The 17,182-nt window shown below is 42.3% G+C and overlaps 1 protein-coding gene across 1 annotated transcript in view; it reads left to right on the plus strand.

Moving 5' to 3' along the window:
• OBSCN (obscurin, cytoskeletal calmodulin and titin-interacting RhoGEF) overlaps positions 1 to 17,182 on the plus strand; it is a gene marked incomplete at both ends in the record, with an annotated part of 178,879 nt that overhangs the window by 76,322 nt on the left and 85,375 nt on the right. Inside the window, 3 exons of the mRNA XM_079915848.1 lie at positions 843 to 1,118; positions 4,731 to 5,006; positions 12,589 to 12,864. Coding sequence (XP_079771974.1) covers positions 843 to 1,118; positions 4,731 to 5,006; positions 12,589 to 12,864 — 828 coding nt within the window. The remainder of the gene's footprint in view (positions 1 to 842; positions 1,119 to 4,730; positions 5,007 to 12,588; positions 12,865 to 17,182) is intronic.

Here is a 17,182-nt window from a genome sequence, read left to right on the forward strand (position 1 = left end):
GTAAGGGAAGATTTCTTAAATGGAACACAAATGCTCCAAACTCAAAGGGCTGAAATGGACATCGGTGACACTCTCGAAGGGAAAAACTTTGATCCATTAGAGTACTTGATCACATAGTGAAAATGGGAGTCCCACAGTTGGGAATAACCTTGAAAGCTAGCAATCTGTCCTTCTCTAGTATTTCAATGCATAAAGCGTGCCTAGAGATGGAGAGAAGAGAGAGCCTACTATTGGTGAGTAGGCAAAAATATGAATTGGGTCCCCAGGAAGAACAAAAGAGTAATGGGGACCCCGGTCGTTCGGGGAAAGGCACTCAGCTTCTTTATTCCTCCAACAATGGAAAGGAAAGCCACGGGGAGGTGCCAGCACTCCCCAGAGATTGCCACAAGTTGACCGTACTAAGTGTAGGCCAGGGCACCGAGCCTCAGTGATTTCCATGGACTGCAGGTGCAAAGTTCCCTGCTTAGGCGTATGGAGAGGACTGTGGCCCCATCTGGGAAGGTTTGGGAACACTTGCGTGTGACCCCGCAGAAGCCATGAGCAGGGGAGAAGTCTCTTCTGAAGCGCACCCTACCCCGACCCCCCCAACACCCGGACCAGCTCACGCGGACGCGGGGGAGAATGCATCACTTGTTTTACTTGTCGCTGAGAAAGGCAGGGGGACTTCTGCAGGGCACACGGCTGGTGCAGAGCCTGGAGAAGTCTCCAGCTTGGCCCCCACCCTACCTCCGCACCCCTCGCACCCGCCTGGCCCACGGCTCCCCACTCAGGTCTCTTTTGCACAGGGCTGCTTTCCTGACTGAGATGCTGTTTTTGACCCATGTATCCCTCCTTGTCCCCAGAGCCCAAGGTGGTGTTTGCCAAGGAGCAGCCAGCACGCAGTGAAGTGCAGGCCGTGGCAGGGTCCAGTGCCACGCTGAGCTGCGAGGTGGCCCAGGCCCAGACGGAGGTGACGTGGTACAAGGATGGAAAGAAGCTGAGTTCGAGCTCGAAAGTGCGTGTGGAGGCCACGGGCCGAGGGCGGCGGCTGGTGGTGCAGCAGGCGGGCAAGGCAGACGCCGGGGAGTACAGCTGCGAGGCCGGGGGCCAGAGGGTCTCCTTCCACCTGGATGTCACAGGTCAGTCCTGGAGGAGGATACTGAGCTTGCCTATTTGGAGGTGATGAGGGGACGGTCTTGCGGCCTCCACAGACGGGTGTTCACTCGCCTGTAGCCTCCCAGTCTTCCACGTCCCACATTTATAGCTATTTTTGCCCAGGGGAGGATAAATGGAGAGTGTGGGCATGGAAGGAAGGGGGGCCATTTGTGTCCACCTGTCTGCATGCGGTAAGGCCCAGTCATGGTGTCTTAGCACCTGCCCAGAGTCTTCCTGTTGTTCCTGGTCTCGCGACCTGGCTCTCCCTAATGCTTGGGGTCTGAGGTAAGCCTGGGGATATGTGACATTCCTCCCATGGTACGTCTTTCCTGACACCTACCGCATGGCTCATGCCAGGTCTTGGGTTGCCAGATGGGGTTTCAATTTCATTGATCGCAGATTAGTGGAGATGTTGGCCACCAAGTCTCGCTTGGAATTATCTTAGGAGTGAACTTTGGATGATCAGTTTTAAGGTTTCTGGGATGCCCTTCCTTCAATTTCCTGGATAGGAGAGCTCCAGTTGCCTGTAGGTAGCAGAAGATAGGCAAAGTTTGTTGTCACGATCTTGCAAAGGGAGGAAGAAAGGAAGATTTGAATAGAGTCACCTGTGCTATTTAGGGTGATCGTCTTAAATGCAGTAGGATTTTGTGTTTGTCTTCAAACAGTTTGGATGCTGCGGGTCAGTATTCCCAATGGTGTTATATTGATGAATTTAGGAACAGAAAGGAAAACGTCGCTACTGCCCCATCAGTCTGTTTTGCTAATGAGGAGTTAGTGTACTAGCAGCAGACTCTGACTGGCAAAGCAGTCTTTATTTCGTTGCATTTTCCTAAAGGTTAGTGAGTGTCTCTGCCTCGTGGCTGGAACATAGGGCAGTCTATGAAATCAGGTTACTCGTCTTCTGTGAAGAGAGCCTTCATGCTGAGTAGGGGTGGGCTGCCATTCCACATTGACTCCTAGGTGCCAACCTGTAACTGTTTGAGACCGTGACACCACAGGATGATTTATGGGTGTTTATAGATATCCCAGATCCCACCAGGCATTTCTGTAAAATGTGGCATTCGGAGAATATTAGAGAGTGTTCTAAGATAAAAGCTTTGAAAAGTTGTGAAGTTTGCCTAAATCCTGGACAACTGTATGAAAACTGACACAAGAAGATGTAGAAAACTCAAAGAGTTTTATGACTTGTCAGTCAGTAGGACGAATAATGAAAAATCTTCCCAAGAACTACCTGGTACTTCTCTGGTACAGTCTACAAACTATCCTGGAAAACTGTTATTCCGTGCTTGTGGAGATGGTCTTAGAGATAGAAAAAGGAGATGCACTCCATAAGTCTCTTTAAATTCAGAACATAACATCGACGCATACCAGAATTGCTGAAGAAAGGCAGGAAGGATGAATGAAATTCCAGACGTATGTATTGCGAATATCACAGCCAAAATCATAAATGAAATGTTAGCAAAAGGAATTCGGCCATTCATCCACGCGGTGGAGATCAGTGATGAGAGTCCTAGTCCAGGATTGCACGTTGGCCTGAATGTTGGCATCATTAATATATATAAAGCTTGGCATTAAGAGATTGAATGCAAGAGGATGTGGTCCTCTGAACGAATAGAGAATCAAATGGTTGATGAAATTTGATCGTCCGAAATCCAGACAAAAAGAGTAAGAAAACTGAGCACCAGTTCTTGCCATATAATTCTTAGCATATTGTACAAAAGTGTTCTTTTGTAACGTTATAATAAAATTCCTCCAACAACAACAACAGCAACAACAAGAGCAGCATCCCACTTAATGTGTCCCTGCCAATCTTTGATGTGAGGGAGAACACACGTGGGCCTCTGTAGCCACTGAGCGGATTCAGGAGGAGCATAAAATCACTGGCAAAGGGTTTAGAAAAACTCAAGGTAGAACTTGCTGATGGTGTGATTATCAACTCAGACAATGCGATGGATCAATCATTAGGCTGTGTACGATTGTTGAGTAAGATTAGGGTGTAAGAGAATGAACATGCAGAAGACATTTCCTCAGCTAAGTCCTGGTGAGGAACGTTGGGCAAGTGAAAGTTTTGTGAAAGAGTTAAAATGGCACAATTGTATCATGTTCCTAATTCCAGGTCTGATAAAAGGTGCTACCAGAGTATGTGGGGAAATTAGCGCACATTCTTGAGAGAGAGTCAGAGGTTTCCATCGATGGAACGTAATCTGTGGAGAAAAATCAGCGATGTTGATTAACAATGAAAATCGAAGCAAATTTGTGTTTTGGGTGGTCGGATGGTAGAATAGCAGGCAGATTCCAAAGGCAAGGTACAGCCAACATGCTATTTGCTTGCAGAAGCGCGGTGAGAGGAACCGTAGTCAAGAATTATTGTGAGGCTATATAGTTTTCAAGATAAGGGGATCCCAGTGCGGCGATATTTACCGCATCAGAGGAACGTAGTAGTGAGGTCAGAAGTAGCTCTTTGCAGCAGTGGTTTCCTGCACTACCATGGACAAATCCCCCCTCCGTCTGTCTCCCAGCCCCCTCCCTGCTGTCACAATTTTATCTGTTGCTGTGCTGTGCGTTCGAGAAGTCGAGGAGGGATGTTGTCTTCATAAATAGTGGTTGGACCACTTACCCACAGGGAAAACTTAAACTGTACTGACAATTCACAGCGCACACAAAAGTACACTCGTGGTGGGTTAGAAACCTCAGTGTGAAAAGGTACAAACCAAAAGACAGTCCGGTGATACCGTGGGTCTTTAAAGACGGAAGGTAAGGGAAGATTTTCTAAAGGGAACACAAATGCTCCAAACTCAAAGGACTGTAATGGACATCGGTGACACTACTGAAAGGAATAACTTTGATTCATCGGAGGACTCGATCACATAGTGAAAATGGGAGTCCCACGGTTGGGAGTAACCTTGAAAGCTAGCAATCTGTCCTTCTCTAGTATTTCAATGCATAAAGAGTGCTTAGAGATGGAGAGAAGACAGAGCCTACTGTTGGTGAGTGGGCAAAAATTTGAATAGTGTCACCACGAAGAACAAAAGAGTAATGGGGACCCCAGTCATACGGGGAAAGGTTCACAGCTTCTTTATTCCTCAGACATTGGAAAAGAAAGCCACGGGGAGGTGCCAGCACTCCCCAGAGATTGCCACAAGTTGACCGTACTAAGTGTAGGCCAGGGCACCGAGCCTCAGTGATTTCCATGGACTGCAGGTGCAAAGTTCCCTGCTTAGGCGTATGGAGAGGACTGTGGCCCCATCTGGGAAGTTTTGGGAACACTTGCGTGTGACCCGCAGATGCTATGAGCATGGGAGAAGTCTCTTCAAAAAGCGCACCCTCCCCCCAGCCCCCCACTCCCCGGACCAGCTCTCGCGGACACGGGGGAGAATGCATCACTTGTTTTACTTGTTGCTGAGAAAGGCAGGGGCACTTCTGCGGGGCACACGGCTGGTGCAGATCCTGGAGAAATCTCCAGCTTGGCCCCCGCCCCACCTCCGCACCCCTCGCACCCGCCTGGCCCACGGCTCTCCACTCAGGTCTCTTTTGCCCAGGGCTGCCTTCCTGACTGAGATGGTGTCCTTGACCCGTGTATCCCTCCCTGTCCCCAGAGCCCAAGGAGGTGTTTGCCAAGGAGCAGCCAGCACTCAGTGAAGTGCAGGCCGTGGCAGGGTCCAGTGCCACGCTGAGCTGCGAGGTGGCCCAGGCCCAGACGGAGGTGACGTGGTACAAGGATGGAAAGAAGCTGAGTTCGAGCTCGAAAGTGCGTGTGGAGGCCACGGGCCGAGGGCGGCGGCTGGTGGTGCAGCAGGCGGGCAAGGCAGACGCCGGGGAGTACAGCTGCGAGGCCGGGGGCCAGAGGGTCTCCTTCCACCTGGATGTCACAGGTCAGTCCTGGAGGAGGATACTAAGCTAGCCTGTTTGGAGGTGATTAGGGGACGGTCTTGCGGCCTGACAGACGGTGTTCAGCCACCTGTAGCCTCCCAGTCTTCCACGTCCCACGTTTATAGCCATTTTTGCCAGGGGAAGGATGGATGGAGAGGGTGGGTGTGGAAGTAAGAGGGGCCCTTTGTGTCCACCTGTTTCCATGCATGAAGGCCCAGTCACATTTCTTAGCACGTGCCTAGAGCCTTCCTCTTGTTCCTGGCTCTCCCTGAGGCATGGCGTCTTAGGTCAGCCTGGGGATATGTGGCTTTCCTCTCATCATATATCTATCATAACACCTACAACATGTCCTCATCCGGCAGCTCATGCTGCGTCTTAGTTTGTCAGATGGGGTTTCAACTTCCTTGATCCCGGATTAGTGGAGATACTGGTCCACAATCCAGCTTGGAATTATCTTAGGAGTGAACTTTTGATGATCAGATTCATGTTTCTGGGATGCCCTTCCTTCCTTTTCCTGGATAGGGAAGCTCCGGTTGCCTGTAGGTAGCAGAAGATAGGCCCAAGTTTTGTCACGATCTTGTAAAGGGAGGAAGAAAGGAGGAATGGTATAGAGTGACCTGTGCTATGTAGGGTGATCTTCTTAAATGCAATAAGATTTTGTCTTTGTCTTCAAACTGTTTGAATGATGTGGGTCAGTATTCCCCGTGGCCTTATTTTGATGAATTTAGGAACAGAAAGGAAAAGTTCGCTTCTGCCCCATCAGTCTGCTTTGCTAATGAGGAGTTAGTGTACCAGCTGCTGTCTCTGACGGGCAAAGTAGTCTTTATTTCGTTGCATTTTCCTAAAGGTTAGTGAGTGTCTCTGCCTCGTGGCTGGAAGAATGGGCAGTCTAAGAAATTAGGTTACTCATCTTGTGTGAAGAGAGTCTTCATGCTGTGTTGGGGTGGGCTGCCAATCCACATTGACTCCTAGGTGCCAACCCGTAACTGTTTGAGACCGTGCGACCATACGATTATTTATGGGTGTGTATAGATATCCCAGATCCGACCAGGCATTTCTGTAAAATGTGGCATTTGGAGAATATTAGAGAGTGTTTTTAAATAACAGCTTTAAAAAGTTGTGAAATTTGACTAAATCCTGGCCAGCTGTATGAAAACTGACACAAGAAGATATAGAAATCTCAAAGAGTTGTATGACTTTTCAATCAGTTGGAAGAATAGTGAAAAATATTCTCAAGAACTACCTCGTAGTTCTCTGGTACACTCTCCAAAATATCCTGAAAAACTATTATTCCATGCTTGCGGAGATGGTCTTAGAGACAGAAGAAGGAGATGCACTCCATAACTTTCTTTATGCAAAGAATATGACATAGATACCAGAACCACACAAGAAAGGCAGGAAGAATGAGTGAAATTCCAGACGTATCTATTGTGGTTATCAAAGCCCAAATCATAAATTAAGTGTTAGTAAAAGGAATTCAGTCATGTATGCAGGGGGTAGAGATCAGTTATGAAAGTCATAGTCTAGGATTGCACCTTGGGTTGAATGTTGGCAACGTTAATAGATATAAGGCTTGACATTAAGAGATTGAATGCAAAAAATGTGATCATCTCAATGAGCACAGAATCAAATATTTGATTAAATTTAAATGTCCTATATCGAGGCAAAGATTTGATAAAATGGAGCATCAGTTCCTTCCATAATATTCTTAGCAAATTGTATAAAAGTGTTCTTTTTTTTATTATTATAAAATACATATACAATAGTAGCAACAGCAACATCCCAGTTAATGGGTATCTGGAGACCCTGCTGTGAGTGACAGTACACTGACTAACCACTGAGTCAAGTATGAAGGATCATAAAATCACTGGCAAAAGTTTTCATGAATCTAAAGTTGGAATATGCTGATGATGTGATTATCAATTCAGAGAACCCCCAAAATTATTTTTTGACTGTGTACGATTCTTGAGTAGGATTCGTGTTTAAAGAAGTCAATATGCAGAAAACATTTCTAAATCTAAGTTCATGGAAACATGGATTGTTGGGTGTATCCTGGAGGGAGAGAGGCAGTTCTTTTATATCATAGGTTGTTTTCCATGTAATAATCCTTAGTCACATTTTCCTAGCTTGTTCAGACTCCATTGGTGGTCTTTGGTGTCTGTCACTCTGGGTCTACCTGTTGCATAGGACTGAGGTAGACGAGATATCTGTCCACTGGGGTTTTTGTGGCAGATCATCTAGATCCTTACCAAGAACACTTGAGGTTCCTGTTAGTAAGAGATGTTTCAATTCATTGAAGCAGAATAAGGGAAAATGTTGGTCACACAATAATACTTGGAATTATTTCATGGCTGAATTTTGTATTATAAAGTTTCAGGTGTCCTGGGACAGCAATTTTCACATTGATAGGTAAGTTCTCTGAACACAGATGGAGCAAAATATAGATCCATATTTTGCTGCAATGTGAATACAAAATTCACAAAGAACAGAGGATTACAAATTGATCAATTCCTAGAAACTATGGCAAAACTCACACAATGGAAAATAGACAAGTTGTACAGCCGATAATCATTTTTTTAAACATCTCTATTGGAGTATAATTGCTTTACAATGGTGTGTTAGTTTCTGCTTTATAACAAAGTGAATCAGCTATACATATACATATATCCCCATATCTCCTCCCTCTTGCGTCTCCCTGCCATCCTCCCTATCCCACCCCTCTAGGTGGTCACAAAGCACCGAGCTGATCTCCCTGTGCTATGTGGCTGCTTCCCACTAGCTATCTATTTTAATGTATATATGACCATGCCACTCTCTCACTTTGTCCCAGCTTACCCTTCCCCCTCCCCATGTCCTCAAGACCATTCTCTATGTCTGCGTCTTTATTCCTGTCCTGCCCCAAGGTTCTTCAGAACCTTTTTTTTTTTTTAGATTCCATATATATGTGTTAGCATATGGTATTTGTTTTTCTCTTTCTGACTACTTCACTCTGTATGACAGACTCCAGGTCCATCCACCTCACTACAAAAAACTCAATTTCGTTTCTTTTTGTGGCTGAGTAATATTCCATTGTATATATGTGCCACATCTTCTTTATCTATTCATGTTGATGGACACTTAGGTTGTTTCCATGTCCTGGCTATTGTAAATTAGAGCTGCAATGAACATTGTAGTACATAACTCTTTTTTTGGGGGGATGGGTACACGGGCCTCTCACTGTTGTGGCCTCTTCCGTTGCAGAGCACAGGCTTCGGACGCGCAGGCTCCGCGGCCATGGCTCACAGGCCCAGCCGCTCTGCGGCATGTGGGATCTTCCCGGACTGGGGCACGAGCCCGTGTCCCCTACATCGGCAGGCGGACTCCCAACCACTGCGCCACCAGGGAAGCCCTGCATGACTGTTTTTGAATTATGGTTTGCTCAGGGTATATACCAGGTAGTGGGATTGCTGGGTCATATGGTAGTTCTATTTTTAGTTTTTAAGGGACCTCCATACTGTTCTCCATAGTGGCTGTATCAATTTACATTCCCACCAACAGTGCAAGAGGGTTCTCTTTTCTCCACACCCTCTCCAGCATTCATTGTTTGTAGATTTTTTGATGATGGTCATTCTGACTGGTGTGAGGTGATACCTCATTGTAGTTGTGATTTGCATTTCTCTAATGATTAGTGATGTTGAACATCCTTTCGTTTGTTTGTTGGCAATCTGTATATCTTGTTTGGAGAAATGTCTATTTAGGTCTTCTGCCCATGTTTGGATTGGGTTGTTTGTTTTTTTGATATTGAGCTGCATGAGCTGCTTGTAAATTTTGGAGATTAATCCTTTGTCAGTTGCTTCATTTGCAAATATGTTCTCCCATGCTGAGGGTTGTGTTTTCGTCTTGTTTATGGTTTGCTTTGCTCTGCAAAAGCTTCTAAGTTTCGTTAGGTCCCATTTGTTTACTTTTGTTTTTATTTCCATTTCTCTAGGAGGTGGGTCGAAAAGGATCTTGTTGTGATTTATGTTATAGAGTGTTCTGCCTTTGTTTTCCTCTAAGAGTTTTATAGTGTCTGGCCTTACATTTAGGTCTTTAATCCATTTGGAGTTCATTTTTGTGTATGGTGTTAGGGAGTGTTCTAATTTCATACTTTTACATGTACCTGTCCAGCTTTCCCAGCACCGCTTATTGAAGAGGCTGTCTTTCCTCCACTGTATACTCTTGCCTCTTTCATCAAAGATAAGGTGACCATATGTGCACAGGTTTATCTCTGTGCTTTCTATCCTGTTCCATTGATCTATATTTCTGTTTTCATGTCAGTACCATACTGTCTTGATTACTGTAGCTTTGTAGTATAGTCTGAAGTCCAGGAGCCTGATTCCTCCAACTCTGTTTTTCTTTCTCAAGATTGCTTTGGGTATTTGGGGTCTTTTATGTTTCTATACAAATTGTGAAATTTTTTGTTCTACTTCTGTAAAAAATGCCATTGGTAGTTTGATAGGGATTGCATTGAATCTGTAGATTGCTTTAGGTAGTATAGTCATTTTCTCAATGTTGATTCTTCCAGTCCAGGAACATGGTCTATCTCTCCATCTGTTTGTATCATCTTTAATTTCTTTCATCAGTGTCTTATAGTTTTCTGCATACAGGTCTTTTGTCTCCTTAGGTAGGTTTATTGCTAGGTATTTTATTCTTTTTGTTGCAATGGTAAATGGGAGTGTTTCCTTAATTTCTCTTTCAGATTTTTCATCATTAGTGTATAGGAATGCAAGAGATTTCTGTGCATTAATTTTGTATCCTGCTACTTTACCAAAGTCATTGATTAGATCTAGTAGTTTTCTGGTGGCATCTTTAGGATTCTCTATGTAAAGTATGATGTCATCTGCAAACAGTGACAGCTTTACTTCTTCTTTTCCGATTTGGATTCCTTTTATTTCTTTTTCTTCTCTGATTGCTGTGGCTAAAACTTCCAATACTATGTTGAATAAGAGTGGTGAGAGTGGACAACCTTGTCTTGTCCCTGATCTTAGAGGAAATGCTTTCAGTTTTTCACCATTGAGAATGATGTTGGCTGTGTGTTTGTCATATATGGCCTTTATTATGTTGAGGTAAGTTCCCTCTATGCCTACTTTCTGGAGGGTTTTTATTATAAATGGGTGTTGAATTTTGTCGAAAGCTTTTTCTGCCAGCTGATAGTCTTTTAAATAAATGGAACCATAATAAATAATCTCACAGCAGAAATCTAAACCCACTCACTCCACTGTTAAATTGTGCTGAGTATTCTGGAATGCAATTATTCCATGTTCATACAGATTCTTCTGTAGTATTGATAAATGGAATACACTCTCTAATTCATTTTATGTGTAGAACATATCATTGATACCAAAATCTGATAAGGTAAATATGAAGAAGTAACGCAGTTTAATTTATTGATGATATCAAGGCTAATATCTTCAACAAAATAGTAGCAAACTGAATTCAACAGGTTATCAAGAGGAAAATACACTCTGAGAACAGTCCTATTGCAGGAGTGCAAGGTTTATCTAACACAAGGAACAGTAGAAAATGTATAGAAAGATTGACGTCAAGAAAATAAAAGAAAAATGATACTATTTCCCCAATAAATGGAGATTAAAAATACTCAATGAAATATAACATCATATATCCAGGAGAAATACTTGATAAAATTTAGCATCAATTCCTGCCATAAAATTCTTACCAAAGTATAAATAAAATGTTCTTCTTTCATTTAATAATTGGTAGTGTAGAGAAAACTAGCTAACATCGCACATAAAGTGAAACTTGAAAGCATTGCCTTTGAAGTAGGGAACAAGACAAGGAAACCAATTTTCACCACTGTAATGCTACATTTAAAGCACAGTAAGGAGGGAAATTGGAACTCACAGATGATATGATTATCAGTTTAGAAAATCTAGAAACATTAATTACTACACTTAGTAAGAGAGTTGCGAAACATTACCGCATACAAAAATAATATAGAGGGCTTCCCTGGTGGCGCAGTGGTTGAGAGTCCACCTGCCGATGCAGGGGACATGGGTTCATGCTCTGGTCCGGGAAGATCCCACATACCGCGGAGCGGCTGGGCCCGTGAGCCATGGCCACTGAGCCTGCGTGTGCGGAGCCTGTGCTCTGCAATGGGAGAGGCCACAACAGTGAGAGGCCCATGTACCAAAAAAAAAATACAGAAAACAGTTCTATAGCTATATACCAGAAACAAGAAACTGGAAAATGAAATTTTCAGAGTTACAATAACATTAGATGGGTCATTTTACTGGTTCCAAGTCTAAGAAAGGATCTTGAGACACTTTGTGGGAGAAATGATTAGACATTGTAGAGAGGCAGGCAAAAAGATACAAATAAATGGATACGAATCTATGGAAGACCTAGAAGTGTTCAATTCCCATTAAACCCCAAATAATAGGTCTTTTGGGTGTGAGAATATTGACAAGTTGATTGCAAAAGCCAGTCAAAGAACAGAATGAGGACATTTGCTCTAACCTAAATCAAGACTTTTATTTTAAGTTACAGCAGTTTGGACAAGTGGGTCTCAGTGCAGAGATAGATAAATAGCCCAAGGGACTGGAATGGTGAGTTCACGCTGAGGTGGAGAGAAAGGAGGGTCTTTTCATAAATGGTACTAAGACCATTAACTATATGGAAAAATAAAATAACACTGGAATCTACCTCCTAGAACACAAAGAACCAACTCCAGGCAGGTTAGAGACCTCTGTATGAAAGGTAGAACAAGCTTTTATCAGATAATAGAGGTTATTTAATGGCCTCAGGATAATGAAGGATTTTTAAACAGAACATAAATGCAGAAACCACAAAGGACAAATTGATATCAAATTGATATATCTGCCTGTAACAGACTTAATTAAATAACTTAATTTCACCAGAAACATCATAAAGGAATGAAAAGGTAGAGCATGAAAATGGGGAGGACAGGTAAACACACATAAGCATCAACACTCTATAGCATTTATTTATATAAAGAGCTCCTAAATGAATATGGAAAAAACAGACAATGCTAATTTTGAAACTTGTGGAAAACTTGAACAGTGACACCACAGAAGAGTAAACCACAGAATGACCAAAAAATTCATAAAGATTCTTCACTTTGTGAATCATCAGGACCATGCAATAGACAGCCAGATGGTGTAACTTCACTCCCACCAGGTTGCCAACAGTCGACAATACTGAGAATAGGCAAGAGGGTGGAGTCTCAGGAACTCTCATTCACTGTAGATGAGAACATGACCTGCACAACTGTATGGGAAAGACTCTGGCCTCATCTAGGAAGGCTGAGGAATGCATGACTCTACGGCTCCTCTCCTAGAGGATTTGTGCAGGGGAGAAGTCTTTCCCAGCTTCTCACCGGAACAGCCTACATAGATCAGGAGAACGTAGAAATAAAGTGTGTCACTTGTTGCTGAGAAGGTGGTGGAGCTTCTCTAGGTCACACAGCTGGTGCAAAGCCTGGAGAAGTTTCCTGTCTTCCTGCCTTCCTGTTTAGTCGTTCTTTCCACAGTGCTGCATCTTGACTTAGATGGTATCTTTGACCCTATGCATCCCTCCCTTCCCCAGAGCCCAAGGTGGTGTTTGCCAAGGAGCAGCCAGCACGCAGTGAAGTGCAGGCCGTAGCGGGGGCCAGTGCCACGCTGAGCTGCGAGGTGGCCCAGGCCCAGACGGAGGTGACGTGGTACAAGGATGGAAAGAAGCTGAGTTCGAGCTCGAAAGTGCGTGTGGAAGCCAAGGGCTGCACCCGGCAGCTGGTGGTGCAGCAGGCAGGGAAGGTGGATGCTGGAGTGTACAGCTGTGAAGCTAGGGGCCAGAGGGTCTCCTTCCACCTGGATGTCACAGGTCAGTTATTTGGGAGGGATGCTAAATTAGCCCTTTATGGAGATGATGTGACTGGCTTATAGCCGTGACAGACCCAGTGGTCTTTCCATCACATTTAATCTCTTTACATCTCCCATCTCCCCACCTCCCACTTTCATGCTTGTGCCTGATCCCAGGGACACTGGATGGGAAGGGGGTGTATGGAAGGAAAAGTGTCCCCTCTTGTGCACCATGAGTGGTGTTTCCATGTTGTAATGTTCCAGGTGATCTTTGGTGTCCAGGACCCTGGCTCCATCTTGCCCTTGGGGTCTCGAGTAGACCAGATGTCTCTCACCTCAGGATATGTGAATGTACTTTTGGATGTTCTAGCAGCATCCAGATTCCCTCACCCAGCACCGTATGAGGATTCGCCCTAATCAGAGACGTTTGTATTTCTTTGAACCTGATAAGGGGAAGTTTCAGGCACATAATCATACTTGGCATTACCTCAAGTCTGAATTTTGGATCAGCAAAGTTTTAGTTGTCTTGGGACACTCTTCCTTCCTTGCACATGGTTGTAGAAGTTATGTATGTACCCAAATGTTGCAAAATATAGATTCCTGTTCTGTTGCAATGTCTGTGCAAAGTAAACCAAGAGAAGAGGGTTGGTAGATATATGTCTTTGATATACACCTCTGAGACATGGCACATTCATCTGAAAGCAAATTTTGGTTTCCTTTTGTCTTTCAATTAGTATATTCTGTGTCAGTATTTCCTTTGGAGTTTGATGTGTAAATTTAGAAATGGAGAGTAGTAAGGAGCTTTTCTTACACTAGCATGCTTTGTTAAAGATGAGGTATGGTAGTAGCAGCCACTGACTGGTAAGTGGTATTTATTTCATATCATTTCCTAATGACTCTTGTGTGTGTCTGTACCTTCTGGGCTGGTTCACAGAGATGTCTGTGAACTAACTTTAGTTTCCTTTTGTTAAGAGAGGTTAACCTCAAATAGAGATGGGCTGTGGTCCTGCATTGACTCCTAAGTGCCACCACATAACAGTTTGGTATCGTATTAGTATATAATGATTCATAGGTGTATATAGATACCAAGAAACCCACTATGAATCATTTGACATTATTATAATAAAACACGATATTATTTCACACAAGTAAATTTGAAAAGTTTTGAAATAGTGGCCAATTCTTAGAAAATTATACCAAAACTTACACAAGAAGAAATTAACAACTTGAACAGTCTAATAACCTTTTAACTAAATGGAAGCATAATAAAAGAATCTTCTCATAGAACAAGATTAAGCTCAGTGGCTCTACTGGCAATTTATATAGAATATTCTGGAAAGAAATTATTCCATATTCATCGAAATTCTTTAAGAGAATGGAAAAGGGATATACATATATTTTTGTATTTTTTTACATCTTTATTGGAGTATAATTGCTTTACAATGGTGTGTTAGTTTCTGCTTTATAACAAAGTGAATCAGTTATACATACACATATGTTCCCATATCTCTTCCCTCTTGCATCTCCCTCCCTCCCATCCTCCCTATCCCACCCCTCTAGGTGGTCACAAAGCACTGAGCTGATCTCCCTGTGCTATGCGGCTGCTTCCCACTAGCTATCTATTTCACATTTGGTAGTGTATATATGTCCATGCCACTCTCTCACTTCGTCCCAGCTTACCCTTCCTGCTTCTGGTGTCCTCAAGTCCATTCTCTAGTAGGTCTGTGTCTTTATTCCTGTCTTACCCCTAGGTTCTTCGTGACATTTTTTTTTCTTAAATTCCATATATATGTGTTAGCATATGGTATTTGTCTTTCTCTTTCTGATTTACTTCACTCTGTATGACAGACTCTAGGTCCATCCACCTCATTACAAATAGCTCAATTTCGTTTCTTTTTATGGCTGAGTAATATTCCATTGTATATATGTGCCACATCTTCCTTATCCATTCATCTGATGATGGACACTTAGGTTGTTTCCATGTCCTGGCTATTGTAAATAGAGCTGCAATGAACATTTTGGTACATGACTCTTTTTGAATTATGGTTTTCTCAGGGTATATGCCCAGTAGTGGAATTGCTGGGTCATATGGTAGTTCTATTTGTAGTTTTTTAAGGAACCTCCATACTGTTCTCCATAGTGGCTGTACCAATTCACATTCCCACCAGCAGTGCAAGAGTGTTCCCTTTTCTCCACACCCTCTCCAGCATTTATTGTTTCTAGATTTTTTGATGATGGCCATTCTGACTGGTGTGAGATGATGTCTCATTGTAGTTTTGATTTGCATTTCTCTAATGATTAATGATGTTGAGCATTCTTTCATGTGTTTGTTGGCAGTCTGTATATCTTGTTTGGAGAAATGTCTATTTAGGTTTTCTGCCCATTTTTGGATTGGGTTTTTGTTTTTTTGTTATTGAGCTGCATGAGCTGCTTGTAAATTTTGGAGATTAATCCTTTGTCGGTTGCTTCATTTGCAAATATTTTCTCCCATTCTGAGGGTTGTCTTTTGGTCTTGTTTATGGTTTCCTTTGCTGTGCAAAAGCTTTGAAGGGGATATACATATATATATGTATATATGGAGATATACATATATATGGATATATATGGATATGTGTGTGTGTATATATATATGCTCTTTAACTCATTTTATGTAGCTAGCATATAGCATCGATACCAAAATCTGACAAAGAAAGTATAAAGAATTGAAATTACAGGCCAATCTTTTATGGATGTCAATATCAAAATCCTATACAAAGTATTGGCAAAGTGAGTGGAGCAATGCATGAAAAGCACAATACACTCAGATCTTAATCCAGGAATGCAAGGGTGGTTCAACATCAGAACATAAGAAACATCAATACAATCTATAATGTTAAGAAACTAAAAGAGAAAAAGCATGTTTTTACCTAGAAGAATGCAGAATAAAAGTGCTTGATAAATTTTTTACATCATATTCAGAATAAGAGTTTTATGAAATGTAGTAGCATATATTCATGTTAATAAACTTCTTAATAAACTAGTAATAAAAGGATAGTTTCTTAATTTGATACAGGGTGCTAAAGAAAACCACAGCAAACATCACACTTATAGGGAAACCTTGAAAGCTTTTCTTTTTAACTGGGGCATTTCAAGTGGCTCCACTATCAGAACTCGTGTCCAACATTGTACAGCCTATAAGGAGGAATATAAAGCAATAAAATTTAGATAAAGTAAAAGTGGACTTCACCGATGATAAGATTATTAACGCAGAAGGTAGAAAAGGAAGAATTTTTAGAGTTAGTAAGGAAGTTAAGGAAGACTGCCACATACGAAATACACAGAAAACGCTTCTATGTTGATGTACTAGCAACAAAGAGTCAGGAAAGGATATTTTAAGACAATTATAATAGCATCAAAAGTATCATGCTTCTAATTCCATGTCTAATAAAATATGTTTAAGGCTTCTGAGGAGGATATTATTAAATACTTTAGGGAGACAGTGCTAAATGAATGGTGGGATATGCATGGAAGACACAAAGATGTCCACTCCTAATCAAAACCCAAAGAAAAGTCCTTTTGTGGGTGTGTCAAAATTGACTAGTTGATTCCAAGAGTCAAGTGGAACCGAAGCACTCATAAAGTGAGAGCATTTCATCTGCAAGATGCCAAACTTATTATAAAGCTACAGTAGTGAAAACAACTGGGTTTCAATGCAGGGATAAATACACAGAACAAAGGAACAGAATAGTGAGCTCTGAAACAGCCCCACACATAACCAGACTCCCCCATCCCTTTTCTGTTTTTTAACTCTGTAGTGCTAGTGTGTGGTATAGAGAAAGGATGGTCTTTTCATAAACTGTGCTAATACCATGTAACTGTATACATATATCTCTATTTTTATATCTATTCCTCTATAATAAAAATGGACATCTCCCTCGCAGCACACACAAACACCAACTCCAGGTGGGTTAGAGACTCCAATGTGAAAGATAAAGCAAGCTCTTAGCAGCTAATATAGATTATTTAATGACCTGAGGGTAATAAAAGATTTCTTAAATAGGATATAAATGCATTAATCACAAGGGACAAATTGACATACTTGCCTGTATTAAAACTAAGAACTATATCAACAGAAGACACATAAAAGATGACAAAACAAGTGACAAAGATGGAGAAGTTATTTACATATCCATAATTCTCAAAGTTCTAACATAAATATATAAAGAGTTCCTGAAAATGAATAAGGAAAAGACAGACAATGCTACTGCTAACTGGGCAAAAGCCTTGCAATGACACTACAGAAGGGCAAACACCAAAAGCCAAAAAGATCAGAAATGGTGCTCCACTCTAAATCATCAGGA

Source organism: Stenella coeruleoalba (assembly GCF_951394435.1).
Source record: "Stenella coeruleoalba genome assembly, chromosome: 3".
Taxonomy (NCBI): Eukaryota; Metazoa; Chordata; class Mammalia; order Artiodactyla; family Delphinidae; genus Stenella; species Stenella coeruleoalba.